We start from the raw sequence: 27,303 nt of genomic DNA on the forward strand, positions 1-27,303 counted from the left end.
AAAATACACATTTTTTATATGTTGTGATTATTGTGATTATGGAAAATGATTAATTGAAGACATTATGAACCAAGACATGATTAGAATGTTTTAAGCATTATTAAAAAAACATAAATAACAACCTTGGTGTGCCTCCACCTAGGAACTCTGGAACAAAGTTTGAATTGAATTTTGGTGGCAGTTGTGGGGTTGGATATAGGGCTTCTGGTCAAGGGGATCTTGGCTGGTTTTGAGTGCACTAATCTAGGTAAGCCTATACATACTATTCTTCTTGAGGAAACTCCCATGCTTTGCTGCAAGTTGGTAATGCTAACTGGGGCAAGGATTGTTTCTTCTCAAATGAAAAATCTGTCACAACTGCCCTCTTTAAAAGTTGCTTACTAATAAAGATTCACCTAAACCTCAATCCATGAAAATTTTAAAAGAAATCAGAAGTGCAGAATTGGTTGTTGGAAAGAACCAAGAATCAAAATGGCACGCCACACCAAAAAACAAGCAGGTCAGCATTACTGCATCTATACTAGGTATTTGCTTCAAATCTGTTTGCAATAACAGTACATGTTGCAAAAGATATATACAAAGTAACCATTCCAGGTGATCATACTACACAAATATGTAGGAAATACTACAACGCAAAAATCAGCAGTGTCAACACATGCATGAGGCTATGATGGCTACATCACTATGCATTTAAGCAGGTTCAAGTGTGACTTTAGATAAATCATTACCCAGAGATTGAACTAATTCCTCAGTCTTGTCATTCTGCAAAGAGACACTAACAACAGCTTCATCTGCCTGAGCTGGCCTGATATCATCCCCAACCTCTGCTTCCAATTTCTTAAACTCTTGTTCAATCTCTTCATCGTCCATATCCATGTCAATGCCTGAAAATGGTGCTGAAGCTGCATAAACAGAAAGACTCGATCAAAATAAAAGCCACATTCAGATAAAGATTCTGTAGTATAACTCTATTTTTGCCCTTTCTTCATGCCCGCTCAAGCATGACACGCATGCTGGACATGGAGCTGAGTTTTCTTTCTCTTTTTCTATGAAACATCAAATGTGAAGTAGGTCTGTCATTTTACATCATGATTTGACTCATAACAGGTAAAACAGGATATCAATTCCTTTCAGCTAAGTTGATTTTCTGACTAATTTGAGTTGCCCATGTCATTGTGTCATTATCATGCAGAAACAAGCAAGTCAAAGTGATCAGCATATCAAACCAGGGTTACTGGAAACTCTACTTACATGTGGTAGAATCATTTCTTGGGAAACCGTTTCTGAAACCAGAAACCTAGTGTCCCAAAACTTGTGGGAAACTTATAAAAATGCATGGGAAACCCATTTCCCATCGAGTGAGAAACCTGTTTCAAATCTCACTGGAAACCTGCTTACTTTATATGGCAAACTCGTTTAGGAAACATGTTTTCCATAAGTTTCTTGTAGTCTCCCTTAAAGAAAATTTTTTCAAATAAAAAGTTGAAATACACGTGCAATTCAAATTTTTAATTATGTATTTAAAAAACTAAATTTTGTATATATTTTTTAATATTAAGAGGAACATAATCTATTGGATGAAATTGAGAAATTTCAAACTTTAATGTAACCACATTATTTTTTCTTATTCATTCATTCTATTTAAACATATGTTGCATTTAAATTATTTAATTATGATATTTAATATTGTATTAAAAGTAAGCTGACTATGCATTCGTTTATATAGAATGTAACCAACTTTATAGTAGTTTTACAGTTGTAGTCAATGTAATCATGTATTTTATAAAAAAATAAACTTATTTATTATTAATTATCATAATGTCAGTAACGAAGTAAAGTTTGTGTAAACTTATAGTATTCTTCATGCATACTCTCAATATTTAGACTTTTGACAGATATATATATATATATAGGTATATATATAGGTATATCATGTTTCCCATTTCACATGGATTTTAGAAAGTCTTATTTCCCGAATCTGTTTCTCATCCTGGCAACCTTGGAACAAACACAATCAAGCAATTAAACACTTATGTGCCCTATTACATGTAATCTATGACCAGATCAGGCATCCTGTATGATCACAGAAAGTAGAATTATGCTACCAGATGACTCTTAGCAATATACTTCTTAAAATATTAAGTTAAAAAGCATAAATCTTTAACAATTCATAGTTCATGGGAAAGCACATGGTTAAGTGCACAAGAAAAAGTGCATCATAATTGGGATAAAGTAACACACCTAGTGTTTCCTCTACTTGCTTTTGTGAATCCACACTCTCACTAAGCTCTTGGAGGCAAAGATGAACTTCTTCTATACTGATACCATTTTCCTTAATTGCTCGAGCTCCAATCTGAATTGCTTCAGTAGCCTAATATTGGGATAAAATAAATTGGACACGAGTAGCAGAACAAGAAAGATGTTAGGCCAGGAACATAGATTCAGTGGGTTCATTCTAAAAAATACCAAACATAGTCCCCCAAAAGAAATCCCAGAATCACCTTCTTTGTAGATTCAGAATCAGCTATAACTCCAAGGACTTCCTCAACCCTGTTCAATAGTGATATGCATTTTTTTCTGCTATCTGAGATCAACTTTAAATTGCGAACATGACTTTGAGCAGCCTGTCTGTTCCCACATTTTAGTGATGCTATTGCTGCATTCTTCGACCTGGTTTGAGTTACGCTAGTATCATTGATCAGTTTTCATATATCAACAAATATGAATGAATAGATCAGTGTTTTGAAAAACCAATGTTACTTTATGCAGCGGTGATCAATTACATCAAGTTGCTGTTGGAGCCTCTCAGTGGTCCAGATCAAGTGCAAACTATCATAATCAAGGCTTGTGGCAGAAGTGACAGGTTCAGGCAAAAGGGATAGCTTCACACCCTGAGAATGAAAGCCTACTTAAGCAGCAGCTTGCCATGATAATGAAAGTCAAGCTGTGTAAGCAATTACAAAACCTGCAATAAATAGATGGTGATTCACAAATCAGAAAATGCTACTTTACCTCAATGCGTTCTTTTTTATTGATTAGAAGGTACCGTGCTTGTGCTGACTCATACAAGTAACTAAAAATTGCAGATGTTTCATCAGTTCCCCTGCAAAGACTCCTAAACTTTTCCATGGTTATAACACAGCAAGAAGTCCAATGAGTTTCAGATAAAGATTTGATGATTTCAGCAGCTCTTTCCTGCAAATTCAAAACAAATTGCCAAATTCATAATGCCTATTCGAATGGGACTCACGAAGTAGTAGAATGCTTTCAAAGTTGTGAAGGAAGATCAAGCTATATTTAGAATGTTTATAATTGAAAGCTGAGAGGATGTCCCCTGCATGGAACATACCTTAACTAGGGGAGCCAGGATAAGTTGTTCTTCAACAATCTCTGGTGTAGCTGACCTTGTAATCCCAATCAAATTTACCACCTTTCTGAACAACCTATACAGGGTCCCACTGGATGGATCCTTCAAATCTCCAATTTTTAGAATGTCAACATCATTGTACATTTCAAGCTGAAAGAAAGAAAATGGAATGAGAAACATGGTGCAACACATCCTAGAAATATGAAAAAAGTCTAGTATCTTTAGCAATGGACTTATCTATTGGTGTATCAAATTTCACTCATGGAAAACATGTCAGTTTGTACAGCTCAAGAAAATCAAATTTATCCAGTTTAGGAATCAGGTAAATGATTAAAAATAACAAATTTTCAAACAGTGAATACTCCAAATCTAACAGATAGATTACAATTTTTTAAAGAACAGATTACATCATTGTAACTGAAAAACCATGCTACCTTAGTCAAACTACTTTACTTGATATGCAAGACGGATGGCAGTCGAACAAATTCTAGATCATGCTATGAGCTATGTCACATGGGTAAGGGTACAACACAGCAAATTTAAAAAAGCATGGGTACGGGAACACGGCTACATGTATATATAAGTAATGTTTTTAATGAAGAAAGAGAATCTGATATTTTTTAACATGACAAGGGACAAAGTGAAATTTTCTAAAAGCAAATAAAAAAGAAAGGGGAATTGATATATTTTTTTTGTTATAAAGGGGAAAGAGGTACTTCGTAAACCTCATCCCCACCACCTCTCTCTCTCTCTTCTTTTCCTTCTTCCTCTTCTCCTTTTCCTTAGCTCCTTTGTTCTTCTCACTCAGCCGAGGGTGGGAACGAGGAGAAGGGGGTTTTGCAAATGTAAAAAAAAATGGGCTTCACGGTGGGTCTCGACTGAACCAGACCCGAACCAATCTGGACCCAGCACATACCTGTGCCGCACTTAGTACCCGTCCTCGTATCCTGCCATGTTGACACGGGCACGTGAGGTCTACAGCTGTGTCCGACATATGCTGAGTGTATAACTTCACATCCATGCAAGTGCAATAGATGGCTGCCCATGCGCAATGCCTCAAATGACCCATCTGGCTACCTATACAACCATCAAATGGTCAAGTAGGTGTGGCAAAAAATGACGCCAACAATGGGTCAGCTGTGTAGGTGTGGCAAAAAATGATGCCAACAATGGGTCAGCTGTCATTTATCTGCATATAACAAATCATATGTTTTGAACAGCTGGTCACCTGGGCCTCAGCTATACTAGGAAACTTGTTACATAGGTCCAATGCATTTCGCTGAATGTCTTAAAGTTTTTAAGCATTGTCCCATCATGGAGTCAACCTTGCAAGTCTAATCTCTCAATCCCAAGGTTACCACACTAGGAAGCAGAAGCAAGAATCGAGATATTTTAAAATTTGTACGAAGCGGGAAGCGAGGAATCAATCAAAAAGAGAAATAAGAATAAAAAAAGGAAGTGCAAATGGGAAGAAAAATATTAATCAAATAGGAAGGGAATAAAAATTAAAATAAATATTATTATTCTAAAATTTCATGATTTTGTAGTGTAAGAATTAAAGTCTTCTCAAAATCTATAAATGATGGTCACCAATTAAGAGAAAGTACATGAGAAATGAGTGGGAAGTGAAAGGAAGCACATGGAAAGTGTTAGAACCTGTCCCTAGGGAGGGGGACGAATTCTACAAAGAGTCCTCCAGAGGGCAACAAGAGGACGTGTGACAAACACAAATAGGTAAACAAAAGGGAGAACGAAAAGAAAAATAATTCACTAATTTCATTCATAATTAATCCAGAATAATAACACTTATTTATACAGTCTACCTAAGAGTCCTAAAAGAAGTAATAGACCAAAAACAAGAATCCAAATAGGAAAGGGATCTTTTAGTCCCTGTCAGACTGGGTCTCTTGGGCAGATCTGGATCCATAACGGATTCTCAGGGTCGGATCTAGGACAGTTCGTAACAATATACTCCTCTCAAATCCGCCTTGTCCTCAAGGAGAGAGCTCTCTGGAAATTATTGCTGGTGGCGCAGGACAAGGGTCCCACTGTCGACCGTGGGTCCTGCTGACTGGACCAAGCTGGTGGTCAGTCATCGGAGTCGTCTCCATCGGTGGCACCTTTCCACCACACCAGAGAGGGGCGAGGGTTTGAAATTCCACCAGCCGCACCCATCTTTGATGAGGTGTCGATGGCAGGATCCCTGGCCGCCATCCGGGTGTCCCCCCTGACCTAAGCTTGTCGGCAATGACCCGCCAGCCAGCTCCCTGCCGACCTGCACCTATTCGTGAGAGATCGGATGAATGGGACGTGGTAGGAAAGACGGGGAAATGGGAGTAGCTCCAGAAGGGGTCTCACCGCTGATGGTGCTGGTTCCCACCATCATGCCCTGTCCAACGGATGGTCACTAGACAGGGTTCGGTTGATTCAAACCACGGGTGGCTCTATGAATGCTTGATGGGGCGAGGTATGCCCTAGGTGCAACTTCCGGCAAGACCGAGAGGGAGAGGGGAAGAAGGGGGTCGGATGGTGGTGGCAACAGGGGCTGAGAGGGGGTCTGGTCGGCTTCCTTCGCGGTTGACGTCGGTGGTGGTCTTGCTTTTACGTTGCTGACGATTTTGGCAATCCGTGCTGGCAGAAGTCAGCCACATTCGGCCAATAGAAAAACATCGGGTGGGTTCCCACTGTTGGCATCTTCCCATCCCCTCATATTAGTCACGGAATGCAGGAGCCTCTACAGCGCTTGATCCATTCTGTTGAACCATTCATCCAATATGCTCTCGAGATGATTCATGCTTCTCTTAAGATCGTTGTAGGACTCATTAAGCTTCTTTGCTCAAACGAATTTCAAACTGTTAGGAGCCTGAACGAAAACCGTGAAGGGTGTGGGCCCTTGTTGTGACGTCCAAAAAATGAACATAGAGAAGACGTGTTTCCCGAGGTCGCTGCATGGAAACCGAGAAGGATGCACAGGTCCCAAGGAGGATGCTCTGATACCACTGTTAGAACCTGACCCTAGGGAGGAACGGATTCTACAAAGGGTCCTCGAGAGGGCAACAAGAGGGCACGTCACAAACACATATAGGTAAAGAAAAGGAAAAACGAAAAGAAAAACAATCCACTAATTTTATTCATAATTAATCAAGAATGAAAACACTTATTTATAGAGTCTACCTAAGAGTCCTAAAAGAAGTAAAATACTAAAAATAAGAATCCAAATAGCAAAAGGGTCCTCTAGTCCCTGTCAGATTGGGTCTCTTGGGCGGATCTGGATCCAGAACGGCTTTTCGGGGTCGGATCTAAGACGGTTCATAACATAAAGCATGAAAAGAAACAAGAAAAGCACACATAGGAAGCATGTATGAAAACGAAAAAGAAACATGTGGGAAGCATAGGAGAAATGTGGGAGAATTGATATTCCCTTCAAGTTTAGAAAGCGAGGAGTATTACACTTTCGAAGTGAGTTTCTAGAAAGTTTGATTCCCACCTATCCATGAAGCACCCAGTAACTCAATTCTTTCTTTAAACTAAACTATTAATTCCACATTGCTTTATGTAGCATTTCATTATTGGTCGCCTTAACACATATCAAAATACGATTTTATAGACCCATTGTTTCATGTTTGCGTCTACATGCCCAAATTATCCAATATCTCATACCATCACGTTAGTGAAAAAAGGGTTATCATAATAAGCAAAGATATTGTCTTTTTCCTTATTCAAAAGGTTCAAGTTGCAATTGCGCCATTCAATGGAAAGGGTTTTCTAGTTGATGTCTTCTTAAGCAATCCAGTCAACCATTGTATTTGTCGAAGCATAAAGCTTCAAGTCTAAATGGCTTCTTGGTGAAATTTTAAAAGTCTTCTCGGATGATGGGCTGGTGCAGAAGGAAATAAGGGAATCCTCAGTAAATCTTATTATCAAAGAATCTAGCTCAGAGAATCTCTCAAGATTTAGACCCATTTTTTTGTTAGTGAGTGATTTCAAAATGAATACAGTAACTTTGACAGAAAGGTTGGAGAATTTTATTCTATTAGAGTTACCCTCAATCAGTAGGCTTTTGTTTCAGATGAGAGAACAATGTTGTGAAAAGCGTTTAGGCATAGCAAGGCGCTCCACCAAAAACGAAAGTGAGGCATAAGACTCAAGGCGTAAAGCGTAAGCCTAAAAAAAAATTATCTTAAAAAAAATCTAAAAATACAAATAAATAGAAGAAATGCCTTATTGCTAAAGCAACAACCAATAAGAAATAGAAAATATCAAATAAATATCAAAAAATGTGAGATTAACATGTAAACGTAACATTAATGCAAAAAAATAATCTATGTAAGAATCTAAGAAATAAAATATGAGCATTCAATAAAATAAGTAATGAAATCTTTAACAATCAAATTTTTCAACACCATGTCATCATTAGAAAATGCATATAAGCATTAACAATTTGAAGGAGAGTGAGAGAGATAGAGAAGAGCCTAGGCCCTAATTTGACTATGGGCATTTAAAAAATAAGTACAGAATCTGTGTTGGCAGAAATTAAAAAAAAAGGCTAACATTAAGAAAAAGAATGACTAACATAAAAAAAAGAATGCAAACAAACAAAAAAACTAGAACCAAGATACAAAGAGAGGGAGAGAATAGTCTTCTTCTTCTTCTTCTTCTTCTTCTTCTTCTTCTTCTTCTTCTTCTTCTTCTTCTTCTTACTCCTTGTGTTGGCAGAAACAAAAAAAAAAGTGGCTACATTAAAAAACGACTAACATAAAAAAAATGCAAAAAAAAAACAAAGAACCAAAAGACAGAGTACTTGTCGGTAGAGAGAGGAAGAGGGAGAGAACAATCTTCTTCTTCTATTTCTTCTTCTACTTCTACTTCTACTTCTTCTTCTTCTTCTTCTTCTTCTTCTTCTTCTTCTTCTTCTTATTCTTATTCTTACTTTAGGCGGAGAGAGAGATATAGAGGAAGAGCGAGAGAGATAGTGAGAGGGAGAGACAAAGAGAGATGAGAGAGAAAGAGAGGAGAGGGAGAGACGAGACTGGACGAAACAAAGAAATAACCACTCATGTGCGAAAGAATAGAAGATCTCCTCCAGGTATACGACATTTTGAGACAAAGACTGCACCGACAGAATCACAGTCCACCGAAAACCTGCCCACCGCTTCTCTTGAAGGCCTCCACTTGTCAATTGCCATTATAGCACGTGTGTGGCCCAGCCCATAAGGGCCATAAGGTTTTTCTCTTATCTTAGTGAAACAAAACCAAATTGAGTCCTTTTATTGGCTCCAGGAAAAGCGAGAGTCTCCGTCGTGAGGTTAGGTCCGTCATTTAAGACGATGGAAAAGCATGTGAAGCCAGCAAAGAAAAGGCCTTACCCAATTGCAAGCTCTGAATGACTGATCGCGGGAAGGCAAAGAATCTTTTTGTTTTTATTGGGTCGCTTCGGTCAAAGCGAAAGATTTGATCCAACAGAAATCCTACATATTGACATCAGATCACGAGTTATGATGATAAGCTTGAAATGAAATGGGGATCTTCGAAACATGAGCTTAGATTCACAAGGGCAAGTGTCAAGAATGACACTAAAGCATAACCCTTAAAAAGGGTATAACTGAAAACAAAATAAAAACAAAAATGTATTCTTTATTGATATGAAAAACCAATTGCTTAAGAAGCATTGGGATGAAATACAAGAGGGCATGCACCCCTTTATATACACAACTGAAAGAGGACTCAATAGAGTTGTTGGACTGTGTCTGGACAGGACTTGACTAGCAACAGTCCAGTCCAACAGCTCTATTGCTAGTCAAGTCTGGACAGGACTTCACTAGCAATAGTCATTCTAGTTCAAACTGAACTAGATGACATAAAGACAAAAAATAAAAATAAAGGAAAAAAATTACAGAAAAGAAAGAAATGAAAAATATATTTATATATATATAATAATATAATATTATATATATGTACAGTTTTACATTTTAACACTCCCCCTTAAACTTACGGTACAATGAGCGAAAATTTGTCTAAGAGAAAGTGAAATCGAAGAGCAGCGAGAGGCTTTGTAAAGAAGTCTGCTAACTGATATTCTGAAGTGACATATGGCAGATCAATTATCCCGTGTAGATATTCCTCTCTGACGTAGTGACAATCCATTTCGATGTGTTTTGTGCGTTCATGGAATGTTCTGTTACTGGCAATATAGATCGCACTTTTGTTGTCACAACACATTTGTGAAGTCTTTGTTGCTTCAGCTCCCATGTCAGCAAGCAGTCGTTAGAGCCAAACTACTTCCATGGTCGTGGTTGTCATGGCTCTGTATTCAGCTTCGGTGGATGAGAGAGATACCTTCTGCTGCTTTTTACACCTCCACGAGATCAATGATTCCCCTAAAAAAACACAAAAGCCAGTGGTTGAGTGTCTGTTATTGGGATCACTTCCCCAATCAGCATCAGTATATGCAATTAAATCAAGAGAAGAGGAGGAAGATAAGAAAAGTCCTCGTGAAAGAGAGGACTTGATGTATCTGATAATACGCATGACTGCTCCCATATGAACAGAAGTAGGAGCATGTTGAAATTGACTTGCTGTATGAACAGCATGTGCTATATCTGGTCTGGTAATAGATAGATAGGAAAGTGCCCCGACAAGCTGTTTGTAAGGAGTAGGATCTGCAAGAAGTTCTCCATCATCAATCTTCATTTTAACATTAACAACTTCTGGAGTGTCAACTTTCTTATCATTAGTAATATCAGACCTGAAAACAATATCAAAAGCAAATTTAGTCTGAGATAATAAATATCCTCTAGGAGAATAAGCAACTTCAATGCCTAAAAAATATCTCAACAAGCCCAAATCAGTCATTTCAAAATGAGATTTAAGAAGTGTTTTGATTGTTTCAACTCCCTGTTTATCGCTTCCGGTGATGATCATATCATCCACATAGAGAAGAAGCACAATGATCCCTGCATCAAAATTCTTAATAAACAAAGCAGTGTCAGTTAAACAGAATTGAAAACCAATATCAATCATAACACGACTAAACCTATCATACCAAGCTTTTGGTGCTTGTTTAAGTCCATAAAGAGTTTTTTCTAAGTGAAGGATTTTACCCTTAGGAATACTTAAATCAAGAGGGGGTTCCATGTATACTTCTTCAACTAGCTTTCCATTTAAAAAAGCATTTTTGACATCCATTTGAAAAATAGACCATTTTTTGATAGAAGCTAAGGCAATTAAGGTTCAGACAGTTGTCATACGAGCCACCGGAGCAAAGGTTTCTTCATAATCAATCCAATATTATTGGGCATAACCTTTGGCTACTAAACGGGCTTTATATCTTTCAAGAGTACCATCACTCTTGGTTTTAATTTTATAAACCCATCGACATCCTATAGTTTTCTTCCATAGAGGAAGATCTTGAATATTCCATGTAGAAGTCTTTTCAAGTGCATCTAATTCAGCTTTCATGGCTTCTATCCATTTGATATCATTTTTTGCTTGAAAATATGTGGATGGTTCTTCATATGAGTGAATTAATGCAATAACTGTCATATATGTGGGTGAGAAAGACTCGTATGATACAAACTTTCCTGGAGGCCTCGAGACTCGGGATGATTGTCTAGTTGGAATGTTAGATTATTTTTCAAGTGCACATGGACGATTAGACTCTTGTCGCCTGAAATATTGAATACTAGTATCTCTATGAACTTCATTTTCAACATTAAGATCAATAATTCTTTGATCATCATCAAAGTTACAGTCAAGGTCATATTCATCATATATTGATGTTAGATCTAGCAAAAAGGAGTACTCAGTGACGTCTTTTAATTTTCTAAAATCAAAGAAGCTCTCCTTTTCAAGAAAGGAAACATTTCTAGACACATATAGTATATTATTTTTTAAGTCAAAACATCCATAACCTTTCTGTTTTTTAGCATATCCTAAAAAGACACAAGGAATCGCACGAGGAGAAAGTTTATCATTTTTGTCAGTAAATATGAAACATTTGCACCCAAATATTCTTAGTCTAGAGTAGTCTGGAAAAATGTTCATAAGTTTTCAATGGGAGTGATATTTTGTAACGAAGAAAATGGCATCCTATTAATGAGATAGGTGGCAGTTAAGGCAGCTTCTACCCAAAAGTCTTTCGAAACTTGATTTGCTATTAATAAAGTCCTAGTGATTTCTATAATATGGTGATGTTTTTGTTCTGCCAGTCCATTTTGTTGAGGTGTATAAGGACAAGATCTTTGATGTGTGATGTCATGCAATTTAAGATAATTTTTGAAAATCTGTAGAATATTCAAGATCTTCCTTTAAGATGAGAGAATCGTTTACGGTGGTTTGGACATATTCGGCGAAGGCCTAATGATGCTCCAGTTAGAAGGATGGAGAAATGGGAAAATATATTAGTTAAAAGAGGTCGGGGTAGGCCTAGGAAGACATGGATGGAGGTGATAGGAAAGGATATGAATGCTTTGAACCTCACCGAGGACATGGCATTGGATAGAAATGATTGGAGGAGAAGGATTCACGTGGAAGACCCAAAATGATTTTCTTTTTTGGTTCATATCGACGACCCCAATTGTTTTGGGATGAAGGCGTAGTTGTTGTTGTTGTTGTTGTTGAAAATCTGTGGATAAAAACTCTCCCCCTGAATTTGTGCGAAAAATAGTAATATCATTTTGAAACTTGTTTTTAACCATATTATGAAAAGTTTGAAAGTATGAAAATACTTCAGACTTATGTTTAAGAAAGTAAATCCACGTATGTCGGGAGAAATCATCGACAAAAATAACATAGTAAACAAATCCTCCTTTAGAAATTACTGGTGCAGGACCCCAAACATCCGAGTGTATTAATTCAAGTGGTCTTGAAGAGAAAAAGGTTATGTTCTTAAATGGTAATCTTTTCATTTTGCCGAGAATACAATCTTTACAATCAAATGATTTAGAGTTACAAAATTTCCCTAGATTTGAAAAATGTTGGATTTTGGCTATATGTGGGTGACCAAGTCTCTTATGCCACAGTTCCAACTCTATTTTTTGAATATTATAACAAAAAACTTTCTTCGGCATTTCTAAAAAATCCATGTAATAGAGTCCTCCTTCTCTATGGCCTTCCCCAATCTGCTTGCCTAACTGGCGATCCTGTACTCAACAACCATGAGAAGAAAAAGAAAAATTACACCCATAATTAGAAATTTGAGATACAGATAAAAGATTTAAATTTAATTTAGGAACATGTCTAATTTCTGGAATAGAAAAAAATTTTGTTTTATAAATTTTTTCAAAATTTCCTATTCCTTCTATTTCAAGAGAAGTCCCATCAGCAGTAAAGACCTTTGGCACACTTGTTTTATTTTTAACACATTTGGATAGACTTTGATTATTTGGGGTCATATGAAAAGATGCAACAGAGTCAAGGAGCCAAGAAATTTTACCTAGATCAGAAAAAGATGAGGCTGATGCGGCGGTTGAAGCTTCAGATGAGGGAGAGGCACCTTTGATGAGAGGCTGAAGAATCTCCATTAGTTGGGACAGGGAAACTGGTGCATCCTGATCTTTAGGCTCCGATCCAGCAATTGCAGCTCTTTTTTCTCTCAGCTCCTTAAGTTTGGGACATTGTGGCCTGTAGTGTCCCGGTTCATGACAGTGATGACAAATAACTTTCTTCTTATCATAGTCACCATTTTGTCGGTTAAAGTGAGGAGGCCTATATGATCGAACATGATTCCCTGGTCTAGACACGGCTAAAACAGAATCATCTTCAATTTTTAAAGAACCTTTCCGGAGACGATTTTCTTCCATTGTTAACTCTTCAATAGTTTCAACAATAGAAGAAATTTTTCTCCGGTGAAGTAGGGCCGATTTAGTGGTTTCAAATTCCGGCCTTAATCCAGTGATAAACTGGTAAAAATGTTCAGCATCGAGTTGTTTCAGACGAAGCTCGATGTCTTCAGCACAATGCCACTTTGGTTCTAAAAGGGAAAGTTCTTCCCAAAGTTCGGACAACCCATTGTAATATTCACGAATAGTTTTGTCTCCTTATGTCATCATTCAAACTTTTTCTTGGAGGTTGCACACGTGTGCAATATCTTTAAGGGAATACATATTCTTAAGGTATTCCCATGCCTTATCGGCATGATCAAATTTGGCAAGACTTGAGCATTTTTTAATGTCAACGCTATTGATAAGCCATGACATTATCTTCGCATGAGATATTCTACATTCTTTCCATTTCTTCTCGTATGAGGCAATAGCCTTGATTTTCTCTTCTTTCGATAGAGGGACCTCTTTATCTCCCTCCTTTTTAGTAAGAGATAGCTTAGGTTCCGAATCGGAACCATCCACAATCCCCCATAGGCCTTTTCCCCCATATATGGTGCTTCATGATTGAAGCCCATGTTACACAGTTCGTATCGCTTAGTTTCATACGCATGATGATGACTTTATTATTGTCATTCATCGATTACAAGGAGAGAAAGAATAGGGATAGAAGAGAAACAAGAAGGAAAATGAAAAAGAAAGAAGAAAAAAACAATACAACAAGATGTGAAATCTTCCCCAATGAAGTGATAAAACACTTTTTTTCAAGTGGCGAACACTTTTGCAAACGGGCACGGAAATCGAGGCAACTTTTCCTCAAGATTTAGTACTTCCGCGGCTCTGATACCATGAAATGAAATGGGGATCTTCAAAACATGAGCTTAGATTCACAAAGGCAAGTGTCAAGAATGACACTAAAGCATAACCCTTAAAAGGGGTATAACTGAAAACAAAATAAAAATAAAAATGTATTCTTTATTGATATGAAAAAACAATTGCTTAAGAAGCATTGGGATGAAATACAAGAGGGGTTGCACCCCTTTATATACACAGCTGAAAGAGGACTCAATAGAGCTGTTGGACACTGTCCAACAGCTCTATTAAGAGTGTCAGTCCAGCAGCTCTATTGCTAGTCAAGTCTGGACAGGACTTGACTAGCAACAGTCATTCTAGTTCAAACTGAACTAGATGACATAAAGACAAAAAATAAAAATAAAGAAAAAAAAATACAGAAAAGAAAGAAATGAAAAATATATTTATATATATATATATAATAATATAATATTATATATATATATGTACAGTTTTACATTTTAAGAAAGTTGGCTTTCAAACGCTAAGTTGTTCTACAAAGGGAAAAGCGAACTAAAAAACAAACATATTGCTTGAGCGGATCAGAGAGAGGGGGAGAGCGAGATACATAGAGAGAGGGAGACTGTAGCAAGAGAGAAAGAGGGGAGAGGCCCTAAGAGAGAGGGAGACTGTAGCAAGAGAGAAAGAGGGGAGAGGCCCTAATTAGGGCCTCCCCCCTCCTTATTGCCATAAGGTGAGGCACTCCCTTTACACCTTGAGGCACATTTTTTATAACATTGTGAGAGAATAAGAGTGTGGCACTTTATTGAGTTTTTATCGTGAAAATTCACATGGAAAAGCATTTGATATAGTTACTTGGGAATTTCTTCTACTTTGTTTCAAAAGTCCTTGGTTTTGCCAAAAAATGGATTAGTTGGATATGATAGGAATCTAGCCTCAATTCAATTGCAAATTTTTTTAATGGGGAACTGGGAAGCTATTTCTCACTTAATAGAGGTCTCAAACAGGAGAATTCATTATTGCCAACTGCTTTTTAACATTGCTTGCAAAGCATTCTCCTTGCTAATAAGTAGGCTAATAGGAATCTGATACATCAAAGACATAGATATGGTTGGGATACGTACCTTGGGTCCTTGACATGCTTTTTGTCAATGATATGCTGCTTTATGGCATAGCTGCACTACTTCAGATGTGACAGACCTGGTTGATCCTAGAGGTCTTTGCTCTAACTTTGGGCGCCCAAGAAAATGAAGAAAAAATGTTATCTTGTTTTTTAACTATTATGAGTCCACTAAATCTGAAGTTATAACTATCTATATACATAAGAACTCAATTCATCAGCCATGAAGTACCATGGCATGATTCGCTATATCAGCATTTTAAAATGAAGACACTGGGCAGCTGTTGAAGAGGTGCTGAATACAAGTCAAACTTTCATATGGCAAGGTAACTCCCTAAGCTATGGTACCCGGACACTCCATCTTGCCATCCGTACTTGTGTCGACATGTGTATCCCCGTGTCTACATGCGCCGCAACCCGGACACGCCATTTTACCCTCCGTACATACATGTTTGTATTTAATTTATAATTTATAATTATATTTTCAGTATATAATATATATTTTAGATATAGCATATATATTTCATTTATATTCAGTTTATTTTGTATTTATGTGATATATATATATAGCTATGTCCCCGTACCCACATTTTTTGGAATTGGTACCCTCCGTACCCGTACATGTACCCAGGTGACATAGTCTCTAAGTGAACATATTCTAACTAGTGGCTCCACCTACCTACTTTCATTATTCTCTGCCTCCATGAAGAGTTTCTGTTCTTTGAGATCTCTAGAGGACCTTACACAGGATATCACAATGTTGTAAAAAATTAAAAATCATATCATACCAACATAACTTGAGAAAAGACTGGATTTGGTATCTACGGCTCCAAGATCAAAATCCATTACAAAATTATCTTCGCAAAGTTTATCGAATTGGAGTTGCTGCAACATACCAACATTATAAATTAGGGCATGAAAGAAAGAAAAAGGTTCAAGGAAGGATCTATCTGATGGGGTTAGAGATGAAATAACCAAGGTACATGAATGAAAATCCTAACTTTTAGTGAAGATTGAAAACCCAAATAATTCTTTTCTTGCTTTTTTTAACGTTCAAGGATGTTGGAATGATGCAAAAAAATCATATTGAACATTTGAAATGCTAGAAAGGGAAGCAAATAACCATTATTTTAGTTAATTATCCCATTGGCAAATGATTCTTATAGGTAGTTAATAAGTTTGCACATGACAATGATGCAAGCTTGTTACTTCAAGTTATTAGGTGGTGATGTTGAGAACACAAGAGAAGCCAACGTTCTGTAGATTTCCATAGAGAACGCAACCTAGTATATAACTAATAGCAAATTATCATTAAAAAGCTGATGTTGGTTTTTTTGGGTATAATATGCAGTTAAACCTATTGATCTTATGCTCAAAGCAACCGATGAACTCCCCATTGCATCCAACAAAAAAAAAACTAGAAGGTGACAAGCACTAAATCTTAGGTGATCAACAGTCATATGAAAGCATCGGTGAGCATGCCTAGCATAGACATCACCATTAGGAAAGAAGAAGAAAAAATACATACAAAGCAATCCAATCATTATCCAACAATTAGAGCGGCAAGTAAGGTTCCAGTGACTGTGCGAAATAGCAGAACTCCTGAACTTTTTTTTAAGGTTCCAGTGACTGTGCTAGAAACAGCAGAACTCTTGCACTTAGAGAGATGGAAACACCATCAACTTCTTTTCCGAATTACCAACAATAGAAAATGCCAAGAATTAGAAAAGTACTCATGACTCAGCAGAAGGGAAAAAGCTCACCAGAACACGGTCGATACACAGGGGCGTCAATCCATTCCGGACAAACCAATCTTTCCTCACCTGCACCAAGCACGCAATTAGGTCATTATCAAACATACCCAGAAAGGAGAATCTCCTAGAGAAGGAGAAAGAGAGAGGTAGTGGGGTTTTCTCCTTCATGCCTCGGACGCATGAACTACGGTGACGCCGAGATGACGGGCCACTTTGATGATCAAATCTCTCCAGAACCAATATTTGGGTTCCCAATCTGATCTTTGCCCGCTGAAGGCTTTGAAGCGCGCAGACGAGACGATGTCGTCGTCCCAATCGGGCACTTCCCTCTTGATGAATTCCTTCACGGAGGGGCTCATCATCGCCGGACGGCGAAGTTTTCAGACCACCCGAATACGAGAAAAACCAAACTCTCTCTCTTCGGAAGAATGCCAACCCACAAAAACGAAAAAGGACCATGGAAAGGCAGGCAGAACCATCGAAGAGAAAGAGCAGAAGTTTCAAATTTTCCGCAAAATCCTCATTTTCTCGTATCTAAGCAGATAAATGAAGAAACGGGGAATAATAGCTTCGGTTGAGGATTTTTTTTAATATTTCACACGGAGAAACCACCCCAGAGATTTGAACCTGACGCTTCGGCTTCGGCTTGCTTAAAAAGTGACATCCAGGGATTTGAACCTAGACCACCTGCGTAGCGGCCTAGGACCCATTCCACCATGTCAAAACCCCTTTAAGTAGGGGTGGCAAAACCTGACACGACCCGCCAACCCGCCTCTTAGGCGGGTTCGGGTTGGGCTTAAGCCAACCCGTTTAATAAACAGGTCGACCCGCGTAACCCGTTTATTAAACGGGTCGGGTTCGGGCTGGGGGTATGCCAACCCGGCTGTCAACCTGCCAACCCGACCCGCCAACTCGTCGACCCGACAACCCGACCCGTCGACCTGCCAACCTGACCCGTGAACCTAAGAACCCGTTTACCCGACCCAACCCATTTATTAAATGGGTTGGCGGGTCGTGTCGGGTTACCCGTTTATTAAACGGGCCGGGTTCGTGTTTGCCACAGCCGACCCGTTTAATAAACGGGTCGGGTTCGGGTTGAGGTATGCTGACCCCCCAACCCCGATTGCCACCCCTACCTTTAAGACTCTGTTGGGTTGGATTGTCATAATGTCACAAATTCGCAATGTTTCAAAAAGTCTGGTTTCTCTTTGAAAAATCTTACAAAAATACTGGCGCATATAAATGGGACAATATTTGGTACAATTTGTAGGTACAAAATGCTTTTATTTTTATTTTATTGTTTGGTTTTCATGAAATTAGTCTTACATATATGATCTACATGTTTTTTTTTTTTTATGTATATAGGTTTTTATAAGGCTTCAAAGATTAGGGACATACAAGTGTGGAAAACTTTTTCAAGTCATAAAATCATATTCGAAAAAACAAGATTCAAAAGTTGATCCTCAATATTTTGGACATGCTAAATCCATCTACTAGGTCTGATTATACTTACAAACTTTGTACTAAAACATTACCTTATAGAAATATCAATGAAAATATAAAAGCACAAATATCTTTACAATTATTGTAACACCATAAAATTGGATATTATCAAACTAAGGAATTTAAAAAAATAGTTCAGTTTTCATTATAATCTCAGTTTTTTAATATCACATTATCATGATATTTTTAAAAAAAATGAATGATATTTGTGCCTATGGTTGGAACCTTGCATTGAGTCGTCCGTGGAAGTTGAGGTGCAAACGGATCAAGTACAGTTGAGGCCCTAATGAATGACCGTATTATCCATGTAAAATAGCACTTTCTTCTTCCAAATATCTCATAATTTGCCAAAAATCGTCTTCGGATCCAAAAAAAAAATTATTAATGACTTTTTTTAAAACATTTTTATCCTTATGCAAGTATAGCATGATGTTCACAAATCATTTTTAAGTGAATGCATGCCAAGTGCATTTAGTTAAAAGAAGTTTACACATTTTGAGGACATTAGCAAAAATAATTTGTAAATGTTGTACAATATTTGTAAACGTATATTGAAAGTATTTAATTAAGGTGTGAATGTCTTCACACATTTGCGAACATCTATGTATGTGTATTAAATGCGATTATTCACATATATGAAAGGTCTGTTTCGCATTTGAGGGATATTTTCTTATAAAATTCGGGTTTTTATGGTCCTCAGTCTATTTCTCCCATATAGCTAACGGGCTGGGGCTTAAAACATTAACCCAAACCCGCGTGGCCCGATACCCACCCCTACTCTCTTTTTTAGAGCAGTAAAAAAAAACTTTGAGAAGTCACCTGTTCTTTGGAAGCCAGTTCTACCGCTGGAGGCTCTCAAACATGGCAAAAGTAGATAAATGGGGCAGCTAAAAACGGATACCCAAGGGGTCCGCATAGCATTTATCTTGGAGGATCATCAATGGTCATCATTTTTCATTTCAGTTGCCATGCCAAAAATTATCACCTATTTATTTTAGATAAAGTAAATTAGCACCTAACTTTGGCGTGCTACTGCACCTAATCAACTACCGTGTTTGCTTGATATACAGCCTGTCAGTCGTAGGGCCTACTATCATATGGCGGTGGGTAATCAAAGTACCTAATCAACTACCTAATTAAAGTGTGTAATCACGTTGCACCTCATCTAAGTTCTGTTTTTTGTTTTCAGGTTGGCCAAAAAAAAAAATGCGTCTCCTAGAGTTCTCTCTCTCTCTCTCTCTTTATATATATATATATATATAGTGGTAGCTGTGCAATTACCAACGCAATCGTACTAGTCGTCCATTGCACAAAAAATGTAGAAATTGCTCTATTATGCTTTATTAGTGCTTTTAGAGTGCAGCTAAAAGGTCCCAGTTCCACTTAAACCTTTAGTGGCACTACAAAGCGTTGGTAAAAATCTTAAAGGATGTGAACATCCTTTTTAAAATGTGTTTTAACAATGCTTTTGACTGCTGCTAAAGGTCCCAATGGAACTAAGATCTTTAGCGGCACTCTAAAAGTGCCATCAAAGACTAAAAAGCTATGTGTTTTTTGTGTTGGCTATCCATCAAGGCCACTAAAATGCTTCGTGCAACTACCACTATATATATAAAGAAAGAGGGAAAAATTGGTAGTTGCTTACCCGTTAGGTGCAAAATGATACTTGTTAAATGGGTTTTTTTGTCCTTTTGGTGTTTTTTTTTGTTGTCGTTTTGATCTCATAAATGTGTTGGGCATGGTTGATTTACGAGGAATTTACACCTGGATCATGTGTTTTCGATAAAAAAAATTATATTTGGAGCTTCAAAATTTTACAAAGATTTCTGACAGTTGATTTTTTGAACTTTTATAAAAACCCACCCATGTGTCGAAATCAAACCCTTCAAGAGCTGATCCCTATAAAATCAAGTACATAGATCACCTCTGTAATCAAAATTTAAAAATAAAATAAAAAAAGCTGAAAAACCCATTTAGCACCTTCATTTCACACCTAACATGTGAGCATATACCAATCACTATATATATATATATATAGCTAAATCGGGTTTTTTGCCTTTTTAGTATTTTTTTCAGGATCATGTGTTTTTTATGAAAAAATGATATTTGAAGTCTCAAAATTTTACAAAGATTTTGGATCATTGATTTTTTTAACCTTATAAATACCCATTCATGTATCGAAATAGAACGCTTCAAGAGCTGATTCCTATAAAAACAAGTATATATATCACATTTGTAGGGTCAGAATATATAAATAAAATGAAAAAGACTGAAAAAACGGGCAAGGCAGAGCAGGGCCCTGTTTTCCCCCTGTCCACTGTCATCCCTAGCAATGAGCAACACCCAACCACCGTGGATTTAGCCTTCACTTAGTTGTTCATTTGAGATGCTTTAGATCATTATCACAATATCGACTACATATAACCTATGTTACACGATATATCACCATTCAACCCAAATCCTAGAAAATTTCCAAAAAATAGGTACTATGATATATCTCCATACATGTTGAGTAAAAATCAAGTTTTTTACCTTTATTTTTTTGTTCTTTTTAAAAAAATTGATGTTTAAAATGATGTAAGTAAGCAAGACTAGAGATTTTTGGGGAGTATAATTTAGAAAGATAAACATGATTATGCAATCCACATGGTTGATCCGTTTCATACCTTGTAGGTTTGAAGAATCCAAACTACATCATTGAATTTTATATCTTTAAAATACAATTGAAATTATAGCTAGTGCATTGATGTAGTGCCTGAATTTGATTTCCTCTTTATATATATAGCCGATATGCAATTCGAATGGTAAATGATAAGTTCCCGATACATTCGTTTGTGGTCATGCTTTAATTCTATAGCATAAAAATATTCAAAAAAATTATGGAACCCATTTGAAGCACAAGCAATCCAGCCATAGTAGTTGGATGTCGTTCTTTACATGGATTAACGTCAACCAAGAGACGCTGAACCACTAGTAGTTTTTTTTTACTCTCAAGGGTGTTTTTCCTTGACACATGCGCACAATACCCAAGCTACCTCCACCATACTTCCCAACATAAGGAGAATAGATCTCATGGAAATACATATAATTAAGGATATGAAGGTACATAACCGGATCATGCTTTTCTAATGTTAAAATGTGATATTTTGAATTATAAAATTTTGACACATTGTGGACAGTTGATTTTTTAACCCCTTTAAAAACCTAATTACTTGTCATAATCACATGATTGATCAAAACAAGTATTCTACTAAACAAACCATTTAGATCACATCCGTAATATTTGATTTACAAAAAAATGGATTTTTTTAAAGAAACTAATGTTTCTTACTCATTAATATTGTACTTCATTAGTAGCCAATATTAATCTTATATATATATAGGAAGCGGTTAGGTGCCCGACTCTTTTTTGTGCCTATCTACCGCGTGCTTACCAAGCTTGGATAGGTTTTGAGGCTGTTTTTCAAAAGTTTGATCCTACAGATGTATTCTTCATGATGGATTGGATAGAAAATCATACTTGAATCATATTTTTTTTTAAATAAAATAAAATTATAAGCATTAAATATTTTTAGAATTGTAGACTGTTGATTTTTAAATCTTATAAAAACCTAACTTGGTGTTGGAATTGAACGATCCAAAATTCCATTCTCACAAAATCAAACATATAGATTACATCTGTATAGTTAAATTTAAAAAAAAAAATAGATATCTGTATAATTAATTAGATTTTAGAAAAAAAAATAATCTTTCCAAAGTTCGGTAAGCATAAAAAATATCAGGCACATGCCCATCACTATATATATATATATATATATATATATATATATATATATATATATATATATAAGTTATTAAAAAATTAGATAAACAAAATTATGTAAACGTCAGCACATTCGTCATCTGTTCATTACCACTTGTTGTGTTGTTTTGCATGGCACACCTGCCATCACTATTCTCTGGTGGACTAGTTTTGACTCAAAACGCTCACGTCTTTGCACAGCTCGTTTGGATGTTTATATCATGATATAGAATAAAAAAAAACGAAAGAAAAAATGGTGGCTTAGCTGTCGCTTGGCTGCTAGTGAAGTGGCGATGGCATCACGTCGTGCACTAGTACAACATGAACATAATTGGTGTGACATGCCATCGTCGGTTGGTTTATTTTATTAGCTTTTCGTTTATGGTGTTTTTTTGTCAGCTTTCTTAGTACAAGGTTAAAAAATGAATAATACCAACGGGTGCTTTTGTGTCCGTGTGACATCATGCATGAGCTCAATTGTGAGTCATTCTTTTATTTTTCAATAATAGAAAATCACATATATTTGTTTTTATGATAAAGAATCATCGTCGTCGAGAACCGCTTAATGAACTGGTTTCTCTACGAGGAGAGAGAGTGTTGCGTGTGGATCTCTACCAAGCGCCGAGCGGCACTCAGTGAAGTGTATGGGAGAGCCGTAACCAACTTAGCGCCATGCGATGCTCAGTAAAGACTAGGGATGGCAGTGGACCTGGGGAAAGCGGGGCCCGCCCCGCTTCGCCCGTTTGGATCGGGGATGAAGGGTATGAAACGGGGATGGAGGTGGGGACGAAGGTTAAAATCCATCCCCGTTCGGGGGTGGAGGCGGGAATGAACGTGCACTTTTCCCTGCCCCACCCCGTCCCCTCCTCATTCCCGCCCCAACCACTTTTCCCCACAATATCTCCGCCCTGCCCCACCTCATCCCTGTTTGAACCGGGGATGGAGGACATGAAACGGGGATGAAGGCGGGGGTGGAGGATAAAATCCATCCCCACCGCGGAGGCTGGGCGGGGGTGGAGACCTTGTCCCCCGCCCAGTCCTGCCTCCCGAAACAATTAATTTTTTTTTGTTTCTTTTTAAAAGCCCAGTCCTAGCCCAGCCCTCAGCAAATAGTTTGATTTGTCCATATGAAATAGATTTTTATTAATAATTGTAGCCATTTTTTATTTTATCTCAAAAAAAAATTTTTGGGGGCGCTGCCCCCAAACCCTCGACTATCACACAAATACATTTTTTTTTGCTACACCTCTGTTTGCCCCCCCCCCTCACATGAATTCTAGCTACACCACTACCCGCCACACTGCCATCCCCAGTAAAGACCTAAAAACATGCACTATAGCTATGGTGCATGTTCCGGAAGAGGGGGCACATATAACCTGCCCGCCTACGAGGAGGTAAAGTTCGATTATAAAGCTGATCAGTTAAAGGCACTCGCATACTAGGTGGGAGTTGAAATTGAGAGGAAGGAGACAGCAGGTCATATAATATTTCTGACCATTGATATCAAAGCTAAGCGCCTGATGTTTAGGGATGACAGTGGACAGGGTCGCAGGAAAAGGTCTCCACTCTCACCCCGTCTCAAAATTCTGCCTTTCATTCCTGCACAGGTTTTGATTTTAACTTTCATCTTGGCCTTCATCCCCGGTTTAAACGGGGCGAGACCCTGTTTTCCCCTCATATACTGCCATCCCTAAAGGCATTTTAGCTATTTTACTAATGGGTATGGAGCGGAGGAAAGCGTAATTCAATCCTCGCACGGGTTTTGATTTTAACCTCTTCATATCCACGTTTCATATCTTCCATCCCCGATCCAAACGGGGCGAAGCGAGGTGGGGTCCATTTTCTCTTATCCACTGCCATCCCTACTCGTTCTCACACCCAGTAAATAAACTAATAAAATGAAACCCTGAAAAGGTATTTGGCTTTAGTTTTGCTAATTAGTGGGAGAACTGAAACTCTTAATTTCCTGAGGGTGCAATTGACAACCTAACTAAGATAAGATCGCAATAGGGAGTGTACGTCACCCCTTGTTAAAAAGCAATCTAACTACGTACATCATTCCCCAACATCCTTGTGATTGCATGCATGCTGACACTCAACCTAACAATCCCAACTTGATAATTAAGCAAAAATTGGTGTACTTATACCTAACCCCAAATTAATTGGTAATTAAGTCCAAAATATTAGGAAGCAAAATAGTGGCTCTGGTTGAGAAAAGGGCTTAAACATCCATCTCACAGCCTAACTGCATGTGCCTTCCATACCCAACTCCACAAGTAAAAGTCATATTGCGTGCTATTGAGAACAAAACTCCTGCTTTTTCTAATGCCTCGCTCTCTTTATAAATAAATAAAAGGCACTGTGATCTCAACATAAAGTAGATAATTCCCTTGTTGTAGATGATGATTTGTTTTTTTCTTTTTTTGTTTCATTTTTCTAGCAGAAAACCTACCATATTGAACCACCGCACTCAGCCGTTTGATCAGAGACATTGCTTATCTTATTCACAGTATGTTCTAGTTGATGAAAAGATCAGGGCTTGCTTCAATTTTTTGGAAAGTGAAGTGCGCTTCCAAGCCTTGTTAGATGCTTCTGATATCTATATATGGTCTGCATATTCCGTGAAATGCAAGCTACCCAAGTGACTAGCTTCTACCATAACCAAAGCCTTATAAAAGAATATAGAGGCGATGATTTTTTTTTTTTTTGAGGACGAAGGAAAACCCTCACAGAGAACCAAGTCACTTAATGGGCCTGCCTCATTGCGAGGTAAAACTCTTGATCGACGACACAATCACTCCGAAGCAGGTTATATGTCCCCCTCTCAAAAATGGTCGTTAGCTACATCGCGTGTTCGGGGTTCCCAATGAGCGCCACGTATGTAAGCCTTACGTACAGTTGCTATTTTCCGGCTGCGAATCGGTACCGCAGGTTGGACAGAATTCCATCCGGACTCTCTCTGACGGGACCTTTCATCAAACAGCACCGCTGCGCTTAGTACTGAAAGAGATTAAGAACTTTGACTTTCCTCAAGTCAGCGCTAATACGTGACAAAGCAAAGGCTGATGATACAATGTAAGCTAATACTTGGCCTATGTACGTGCATGATTTTTGTGCTCCATAAATTAATTAACAAACTGTAACTCGTTCACTGAAATAATGTGCACACACGAAGTGCTTTGCTATTCTGGAAGAATGATCAAGTCCTGTAACCACTATATTCTAGGTCTGGTGATGCCTTACCAAGGTAATGTGCTTATTCTGCACATCTTCTAAAGAATGCATTTTCTTAATCTCTATATAAAAAAAAAAGATAGCCATAAATTTAGTGTTTTTTTCTTCTTCTGTAAAGAAAATAGCCATAAACTAGCAATACCTTTTGTTTTATCTCTAGTTAGTTTTATGCAGTAATTTGATATACTTTTGGCCTTCTATTGCCAAAACTGTAATAGCCCGAGTCGTTTCCTGATCATAAAAATGATGGATGCATTAATGCATGCATGTCGATGGATGGGTCTCAGTGGCTCATAATTTTGTTTTTAAATGCCAAAAGTAGTGTTCCTTCCTCACAGACGACTAAAAATGGCTTTAATCCACAATACAATGAAGTAGGAGGATATACTACACAGGTCTTTGCCTGAAAATTGACAAATAAACTCCTCTTGGCTCTACTGATCACTCCTTGTTACCATCTTCTGCCGTGGAGAATAACAATGAAGTAGTAACTCAACATGTTAGCTGCCAACCCCAAAAACTCAAGAAGTTAGGCAACTAGCTTACCGTGATCAAGCTAAAGGCAACATTGGAAGCATTTATGTCATATTAGTAGTTTGAAATAAGTAATTAGTGCTGCACCATGTCAAGTAAATTAAGGTTGGTTATGGAAAATAATTTTCATATTCAAAACAAAATAATAATAATAATAATAGTTTGTTTGTTTATATTATTTCTATTGTTATTGTCTAATTAGACTCGGAACAATTTGATGAAGGGAAAGCAAAGATTCCTGAACAGGGTCAGACTTTGGCCTGCGCAAGTGTGGCGCTACTTGCAGCATGGCTCGTGCACTCAACATGCTGTTCACAATATTCAAATTAAAAATTTCAGGCTGTGGGGGGCGATCATTGCTACTTTTGGTGAAGGGTATTTGTGTCTTAAAGCACATATTAATGACTTATAATTCTTATGTGTGGTACAATGTTGTTAAAATCGATTCAGTAGGTGAATCGGTTTTTGAGAAAAAAATAAAAACTCTGAATAGAATCGTTTGTGAATCGCTAGTTTTACACTCATATATGTCATTAAATTTTTTTTCTAAGCTTCTTAAAAATATTAAAAAAATATTAGTTGAATTGACCATGAACAGTCGTACTCCTTGGGATTTCATCCTCTTGATTACCTAAATTAGGTCCGTCCGAGAAATGAGGGGACCCTTAATCCTCCAGCTTTATTTTATAAAAAAAAAAAAGGCCAACCCGTAGTTATCGAACCCTTGGAAACCTTTTTTTTGTTTATGGAAACTTCAAATCTATGTGCTAAATTCAGTGTCCTGTTTGGAAACTTGAAATCTATGTGCTGCTTTTACAGCCTGTTCGTTTCATGCAATTTTTTATTAAGTTTTTCAGGTTTTATAGGAAATGCACTTCCGAAAAATTAAAATGCTATTATATTCTTTGTATATTAAAATAAATTCCTTTAACTTCTCAGGTTAATTAAGGGACGTCATCACTTTGAGGCCTAAGGCTAACAGAGACCCATGTGACTCATAGACTATCAGATTGTTGGTCACTTGGGACCAAAGGCGTAGCTAGGGGGGGGGGGGGGACTGGGCTGTAGCCCAGCCCTAAACAGTTAAATTTTTTTTTTAAAAGCTCAGTCCTAGCCCAGCCCTGACTGCAGCAAATAGTTTGATTTGTCCATATGAAATAGATTTTTCGGCAGTGTAATCAAGCTCGGCTCGTTTATGCACACCAAGCCTGAACTTGTGTTCAAGCTCGGCTCATTTATGTTCATGTGGACAAACTCGAGCCAAGCTTAAACAAGCTCGGCGAGCTTGTTTATGCACACCGAGGCTGAACTTGTGTTCAAGATCTAACTCATTTATATTCACGGACGAACTCGAGCCA

At 37.6% G+C, this 27,303-nt stretch overlaps 1 protein-coding gene across 1 annotated transcript; it reads right to left on the reverse strand.

The window, feature by feature from the left end:
• Positions 1-500: 500 nt before the first annotated feature.
• LOC149826613 (SNF7 family protein) lies at positions 501-17,433 on the reverse strand. The gene is made up of 8 exons (XM_090020080.1): positions 17,043-17,433; positions 16,882-16,941; positions 3,350-3,517; positions 3,013-3,195; positions 2,761-2,891; positions 2,502-2,670; positions 2,242-2,371; positions 501-902 (listed from the first exon to the last, which is right to left on the reverse strand). The coding sequence occupies exons 1-8, from the start codon at positions 17,232-17,234 to the stop codon at positions 691-693; spliced, it is 1,245 nt and encodes a 414-aa protein (XP_089876206.1). The 5' UTR covers positions 17,235-17,433; the 3' UTR covers positions 501-690.
• Positions 17,434-27,303: the final 9,870 nt, after the last annotated feature.

Source organism: Nuphar pumila, chromosome 10, assembly GCF_984573655.1.
Source record: "Nuphar pumila chromosome 10, dmNupPumi1.hap1.1, whole genome shotgun sequence".
Taxonomy (NCBI): Eukaryota; Viridiplantae; Streptophyta; class Magnoliopsida; order Nymphaeales; family Nymphaeaceae; genus Nuphar; species Nuphar pumila.

Bases quoted from the DNA above. Each gene is read 5' to 3' on its own strand.
- LOC149826613 (XM_090020080.1), bottom strand. From the start codon at position 17,234: ATGATGAGCCCCTCCGTGAAGGAATTCATCAAGAGGGAAGTGCCCGAT. The intron at 3,196-3,349 runs GTATGTTCCATG...TTGAATTTGCAG, and splicing joins TCCTGGCTCCCCTAGTTAAG to GAAAGAGCTGCTGAAATCAT. The intron at 2,892-3,012 runs GTAAAGTAGCAT...TTTCATTCTCAG, and splicing joins ATAAAAAAGAACGCATTGAG to GGTGTGAAGCTATCCCTTTT.